The sequence below is a fragment of the Takifugu rubripes genome, chromosome 21, assembly GCF_901000725.2.
Source record: "Takifugu rubripes chromosome 21, fTakRub1.2, whole genome shotgun sequence".
Taxonomy (NCBI): Eukaryota; Metazoa; Chordata; class Actinopteri; order Tetraodontiformes; family Tetraodontidae; genus Takifugu; species Takifugu rubripes.
In genome coordinates this window covers 14,376,957-14,384,320 of record NC_042305.1, presented here as the reverse complement: position 1 = coordinate 14,384,320, position 7,364 = coordinate 14,376,957, and the positions used below count along the sequence as shown (strand labels likewise).

General features: G+C 51.6%; 1 protein-coding gene across 1 annotated transcript in view; it reads right to left on the bottom strand.

Moving 5' to 3' along the window:
* Nucleotides 1-3,605: 3,605 nt before the first annotated feature.
* LOC101066156 (E3 ubiquitin-protein ligase KCMF1-like) overlaps nucleotides 3,606-7,364 on the bottom strand; it is a 5,059-nt gene continuing 1,300 nt past the window's right edge. The window contains exons 2-7 of the mRNA XM_003975022.3: nucleotides 7,293-7,364; nucleotides 6,551-6,690; nucleotides 6,352-6,453; nucleotides 5,744-5,924; nucleotides 4,994-5,312; nucleotides 3,606-4,896 (exon numbers count right to left, since the gene is read on the bottom strand). The exon at nucleotides 7,293-7,364 is cut by the window's right edge and continues 96 nt beyond it. Of these exons, the coding sequence (XP_003975071.1) occupies nucleotides 4,569-4,896; nucleotides 4,994-5,312; nucleotides 5,744-5,924; nucleotides 6,352-6,453; nucleotides 6,551-6,690; nucleotides 7,293-7,364 (1,142 nt within the window). The 3' untranslated portion in view covers nucleotides 3,606-4,568. The remainder of the gene's footprint in view (nucleotides 4,897-4,993; nucleotides 5,313-5,743; nucleotides 5,925-6,351; nucleotides 6,454-6,550; nucleotides 6,691-7,292) is intronic.

Here is a 7,364-nt window from a genome sequence, read left to right as displayed (position 1 = left end):
GATGGACAAAAAAACCCCAGTTATTTTTCCCCTAAATTTTAGGAAAAATAAAAAAGAGACAAACAAATGAAAACAATGAGCCGATTCCGTAGTAAAGCTTCGCTCCCTCTGCCTGCAGTTCCAGGTGTGACCAGCAGTCAAGTGCTTGTTGTTGTTTCCAGATGCCTGTAAATAATCTTATATCGGCCTGAGTGTGATTTGCTGTATTGCGGCTTGCTTTTTAAAGTTGAGAGAAGAAAAAAAAAATAGCGGCCAACCTGTCCATCATCTCACTGTCAACACACTGTCCAGGTTCAGCGGGACGGACGCCTCAGACGGAGGTGATGGGGGGGGGGTCTCACTTACACTTCTGGTTCTCTACCCAAAACCATAGAAAAGATTGGAAGAGCTCCCACAGGGTTTTAGAGATCTCATATTTTTTAATGATGTACTATAGTGTAATTTGTACTGTAAATACTGAGGCCGGAGGGGGGGGGCGTGTCATAGTGGCAGGGTTTCGTTCAGGATTACACGCACACCCGCACGTGCCGATGGATCATAGGATCTTCTGGAGGATTTAAACTCAATCATATCTCTCAAATTAAGGCCACCATCCTGACAGAAGTACCGAAGGCAACGCGTCCGCTTCGCCTCTTTGGCCTTTTTATCGTGCGCAAAGTTCAATAACCGGAGTCGCCTCCTCAAATCGGAGGCTCCCAGCCAATCAGAATTGTCCGTGCACGTCTGCGTCATCATGCGTTGACTCGCCAGCTCCCACATTCGGGCTCGAGGCTCCTCCTCGCATCCAAACCTCACTTTTATTCGCCATATCGGACGCCGATGGTGGCGTCGGGGCCTGGTCGTGCTGCTCGTCGGGGCGATGGCGGGGCCACCAGGGTTTAGGGGCATGACAGACCAGTCAGTTATTGGGGGGGGGGGTTACTGATCATCACCAGCTTTCTATGGGGGTCGCCTGACCTCCATAGTTGAACAAAGCGTTTCGTTTTGAACAAAGGAGTCGCCGGCGGGTGCAACTTCCTCGTGTGGTCGTGGTGTGTTTCCGTTTTTTTTTTTTTTTTTATTTCCGCCCCCCCCATGAACAAAATCTATGCTTAAGTAGCCACTTGCCTTGTAACATTGTGTTTTACCTGTGCAGATACAGTCCAGCGATGAAGTACTGTGGTGTTTACATTGTAACCATATTGTAGAGTATCTGAAAAACGTTGCCTAATGATGCCAATGAAAGACGAACTATTCATGTTTAAGTGCAAGTAAAGAGCAAACAAAAAAACAAACAAAATAACCTAAAGTGTCTAGAAAGAGTGCGAGCGAGCGAGCGTGCACACGATGACCTTTTCTTTTTGTTTGTTTTGGGTTGCAGAGGTCAGGCCTGTGGCGACCCCTGTCCCCCTGTAACGCTACGCGTGTGGATGCAATTCAGTAATGAAGAGAATGACTAAATCATCAAATTTATATATTTTTCTACCATATCTGAGTTAGAACCTGGGCGAGGACGTGCCGCATAAAGAACGGAGGGAACGCGGTCTCGGCGTTCCCGCCTCGCTGGTGCCATGTGCCACACCTCCGGGGCCCAGTGGGTTCTGCTAACATATAGATTGATATGTCAGTTGCCAATAGATCAGATTTTTAAATGACCATTTTTATTTTTTTTTTTGAGGGGGGGGGGGGGGGGGGGGGGGGGGGGGGGGGGGAGTTTAGATTGAAAACGCTTTGTAATTTTGTTTCCCTGCTGCTTCATGAGCTGCGAGAGCGGGTCGGTGGAACCGCTGAGGCTCAGGCTCCGCAGCGGGCCGCGCAGAGCTGCGCTTTCTCACGCACGAGGCCTCAGCACAGCTGCGCACAGCTGCAGTTACCCGCCCTTATCGCCAGGCAACCATCCCTGTCTCGGATTAATCGCGTAGTGGATTGTTGACTTTCTTTACAATTGTATTTTGATGTCGAACCTTTTAATTCGGAGGAAAATTTGAACATTGCTGCCATTTCCTAAGTGATTAACTAATTAAAAAAAGCAATAAACTCCAGCTGCTTATTTCCCCCTTTACTTTAACGCCACCAGCAACAGAACAAACTTATTTCCTGACAGCTATCAGAAGGTTTGGCACTAATTTAATATTCCCAGACTATTGAGCAGCAGGGAGCCTTTTAAATATTCATTGTTTGCTGTAATTGAGCCCTTTTGACCACTGGTTCCGCTCATGAAAGCAGACATCAAAGGGGATTATTAGTTAGTGACACTAACGATGCCAAAAACGTGCTCCGACAGATAAAATATCAGAACTCGAACTCCATATGTGGTGACAGTTGTTGTCTTGTCGGTGGGCGAAGCTCGGCCTCCCCGTGGCCCCTGTGTGACGCACGCTCTTGTGTTTGTGTTCATTCATGCATCCTCAGTCCTGACGGGCCAAAAAGGGACGCGCGGCTCAGGACGGGAGGGGAAGTGGCGGCGGCGGCGAGCACATCTGACCTCATCGGCGCGCGTTCGTGAGTGGATGGGTCAGATCAGACCGTCTCGGCTCGCCTGTAGCCACTCGTGAGAACGGTACGGTCCAAACCTTTGCGTCCCCCCCGCCGCCGCAGAGAAAAGAAACAAATCAAAAGATCGACGTCATCAACCAGGAACGATGACGTCACTGCCGTTTAGGGAGGTTCTATTCGCATTTTAAACCGATTGCGATCGCAGCACGTGCCACGTCTGTGCAATGCAAATGTCGAAAGGCTGCGATCGTGTCCTGTGGTCAGTAGAACCAGCTGCCCTGGTGTGACAGCGCCCTCTAGTGGGAGGGTGCGGGTCGTGATGCTGTTTTGTGGTCGAACGTGCTCCTTTGCTGGCCTGCAGGCTTCTCAGCTGTGTGTCGTCTCTCTGCTGTTTTACTGCTCTTTAACCGTCCGCTCCAGCAAAGATGTAAAAATAAACCAATAAAATAAAGAAAAACAAAACCGTAGCCTGCTTTGACAAAATCTTTACGGATCTTTTGATTTGCATATATTGTACTGTAATGTTTTTATTTAAGATTTTAGTGGGAGAAAATTGTCTGCTTTTAAACTGAATAATGGGAATTAAAATTACAAAGAATTCATCTCTGAGTCCTGTCGTCTTTTTTTGTTTCATCACACATTTCTGTCAGGCCAGAGCTTTACATTGTCTCCATGGTAACGCTGAACTAAGCTGCTCTCAACACGACATTCTGGAGTTTGAAGTCCTAGATGTTTCTGCGTTAAGTAGGTTAGAAAATCAACCTTAAATTGATAACAAGTCTTTATTATTGTATATTTCTGTGATAAAACTTTACAAATCATGTTCACATCTTCTGACGTACATATAATTTAGTAAGAGCTGTTTAAGATTAAAGTCTCCTAAAGATCTTTCACGCCGACATATTTCTGCTGTTGCCATGGTGAAAAGAAGCTATTTCCTTCGCTGATATAATTATTGCTAATTAATTAGCAGAAGCCACTTAAAATAGATCCCTACCACTCAGAGACGGAGCGGACGGGACCTTGGACCTTCTCTTACCATGTGATGCAGCCTTTACTAATGAGTTTGCCCCTGTTCCGACCAAAATATCAGCAAAATAACGACAACAAAACCAGCTGGTGGTGTTGGGTTAGTTCATTTCCATCCAAATCATTTTTATTATCCTCCAAACGGAAAAGTTTACCCTGTGATTTGAACTGTTCACCAAGCCAAAGAAAAAAAAACATACATTTGCATTTCTTCAGGTAGCGTCGGAGGCGTAAAGAGGGAAACGGCGGAACTCTCTCCTTCCAGTCACGTGATAAATAACCTTTGCATTGGTGAGTAATGGAGAGATTAATTTCAGATCACGGGAAGCAGAAGAAGAAGTGACTGTCTTGTGAGAGAGCGGGGGGGGGGGGGCACACGTTGGAAAAGGTCAGGGGCGGGTTGACCTCCGCCCGGGAGGCGGAGGATCTGTAGTGTACGCAGACGGACTCTGGAGACGCCATTCAGAAAGGTGCCCGCGGTCCATAAAGCAAGGTCACGTGACCCGAGATGGGTGACGTCACGGGAAGAGGGCGGGGTCTGAGACCGAAGCTGGACCTCCCCCGTCGGTGTGCACTTAAAAATGGGCACGTGGTGATTTAAGCTCATGCTTAAGTTGTGTTCAACCATCCGAGCACTCCAAAAACGATAAATACACACGGCGGCGTTGGGCCGGGGGGGCGCCGGCGTGCGATGTGTTTGTCTCCTAAATGGCTAACTACGCTTCTGCTCGTCCGCTAGAGGAAACACAGGTCACGGGGGATTGTTTAGCGACGTCCATATAGATTCTTCTGTAATATATTTATATAGTTTTCTCTCGCGCGCGCGCACACCCGCGCCGCTCGCTCGCACATTCGCTCGTCTCACTACTTTTACTCGATGTACACAACGTAATAAACACAAGGTCGAGTGGGGGGGAGACGGAGCTGAAATGACAATCACTGGAAAAGAAATTAAAACAGCCGAAAAGAACCGCAGTCTGTTTCGTCTTCCATTGGCGTTTGGGCCGATCCAACAGTCGGCCAGTCACAATGGCGGTTTAGAGGGAGGGGGGGCGGCCGTATCATCAAAGGGGCGGGGCCGGGGGCTCTTTCTTCGCCGGGGCCGACTTGGGCGTCGTTTTTGTCGTTTTGACGGTCGGGGTCGTCTCCTTGAGGTTGAGGTTCTCCAGGGCCACGTCCAGGGTCATGACCTCAACGCAGCCCATGGCCTTGAAGTCGGCGAAGTGCCGCAAAGAGCCGTGGCAGTCGTCTTCGTCCTCGGAGGAGGAGGCGGCGGCGTCCTCGTTGGGCAGCAGCGTGGAGAGCAGCAGTTCCGTCACGAACAGGCTCCGGTCGGCCCACTTGGCCTCGCACGCCTGCCTCTCCGCCTCGGACAACCGCGGTTCGCTCAGCCTGAGGAGACAGAGCGGCACAACAACACCGTCAAGCCTGAGAGAGAGATGTTTGGTTGCCAGGCAACAGGACAGAATCAAGTCCTCTTTAGCCCCACCTGCTGAGGAGAAACTGGGAGCTGTGGGAGTTGTGCTGTGTGCTGGACTCTGCTGGGCCCGGGTTGGGACTGGCGTTGGTGTTGTGATTGATGCTGGGGTTGGGGTTTGGCGGCACCGAGTTGGCGTTGAGGATGGCGTTGGCCCGGCCGCTCCCCCGGGTGGCGTTGCGCGCCGTCTCCAGCTGCTGACGCGCCGCCTGGGCCTGCTGGCGCTCCAACTGGAGCTGCATCTGAAGCTGCTGCAGCTGAGAGGCCGAGGGGCCCGAGCTGAGCTGGCCCCCCGCGGAACGCCGCACCCCCGACAACTGGGACAGCAGCTCTGGAGGGGGGGGGGGGGGGGAGGGAGGGAGGGAGGGAGAGGCTTCCGTTAAAGTGGCAGCAAAGCAAACATCAAATCACGTCTGGGCCGCTTTGATCCGTGGTGTCAGAACTATTTACAGGAGTTAAACTGTGATCCCCCCCCCCACCCTAAACTGCAGAGCTATGAACCGAAAAGGGAACAAACAGGGTCATCAGAGGAAGTGGGTGCTGTTTTTGAACAGGGACCCTCATTATGGCACAGCTGGAGCTGACATGGCAAATGCCAAGCGCTGAACCGGATTAAACCGGGGACGGGACCAACAAGGAATCGCCACAGCAACGACTCTGCTGGCAAACAAGCAGTTGTTCAAAACACTGTGTGTGTGTGTGTGTGTGTCTGTGTCTGTGTGTGTGTGTGTGTGTGTGTAGGGGGGGGGTTGTCACACTGACCTGCTATGGGGTCCATGGCCTCTCTGGTGTAGTTGGAGCTCTGTGAGGAGCTCTGGCTGCCAGAGAGCCCCCCTGTGGTGCTGCTGGTGAAGTGCATGTTGGACCTCCGGGCCCGTGGACCCCCCAGCCCCCGGCCGGGGTGGAACATCCTCCTCACGTGTCGAACCCCGCTGGACTCGTCGTGAAGCTCTCAGTTAAAGAACGCACCTGATCCTGATCTCAAGGTTGCTTTTTTTTTTTTTTTTTTAACTCCCGAGAGTTCATTTCTAACTTTAGAATCTATTGGAAAATCTGGAAAATGTACAAATTCGTGCCTCCCGACCGTTACACAACCTTTACATGCGGCAGACGCCTGGATATTTATGCGAGCTGGACGAGGCTTCTGAAGGAAACCGACTCCTCGCTCGCCACAACCGACGAAACCAGCAGAAAACGAGCTGGATCCCACTGACCGATCACATCACCTGTCACTGGCTCCTGTGATCCATCCCATCCTCCAGCTGTTGGTGACGAGGGGGAACCGCTCTATAGGTACTACAGCAACTAACCACCGGAAACATCAAAAGAGATCAAAGAACGACCTGGACGCGAGCGTGTGGGGAGGATATCAGGTCTCGGGGCGCTCTGTGTTCAAGTGTGAGATGAGCAGCGAAGTCGTCGGTCACATGGTTCGGGTCTCCGCCGGGCAGCGCCGCACATATGGGGCAGATCTGGGAGGAGGGGGGGGGGGACAGTGAACCTGTGAATCGGGGCAGATTGTGCAGAACAGGGCAGTTTGGGGGAGGGGGGGGGGGGACAGGAACGCACCACTTCTGTGGAGGTCTCGGTGTGATCTGCTGCCACGTGCTCCTGCAGGGACATCTCTGTGTAGCCCATCCTGCCACAGTAGGGGCAGGTGAAGGCCTGGGGCTGCTCCACTGAGAAGGCCTCACCCCCGTAGTACAGGTCTGGGGAGAGAAGTGGGGGGGGGTGAACAGGGGAGTAGCGAGTCCTGGACCAGACAGCATCATGTTGGGACAGAGAGGAAAGCAGCACAGCTGAATGAAGCTAAAACAGCGGCGCCGCCCGTGACTGAGATTAAATGGACTTACAGTTAATAAGATCTGGGCAGGACCGAAATATCTTTATCCTGCGGGCTGCTGATGCCAATAAAAATGTTTTATTAGGGATAAATGGAGCCCAGACACGTAAAGTCCTGGGTCACATCAGTTACTGTAAAACCACTTGGCTGCAGGATTCCAGGCTGAAAACAAAAGCAGGAGCCAACAAAAGATAACACACACACACACACACACACACACACACAGTAAGAGATTTTCCCACTGCTGCAGGCACATCGATGCCACCAAACAACGTTACCTCAGATGATCCGATTGGGAGTCTTTCCCACATTTAAAACTATCCAGGCGCTCCCGCCTCCTCTAAAAGGAGCCTCGAGGAGGTAAAAGGAGAATCTGGGAGGTTTTGGACAGAGTCTGGAGCCGCCAGTCGCCCGCGGGACAGACAAACACGGCGACACACAGGCACAAACGGCGTCCGGTCCACCTACCGAAGTCGACCCGGGTTAAGATGCACTGCATGGGGTGCTCTGTGGTGTGTCTGGTGGTGGTGGCGCCGCTCT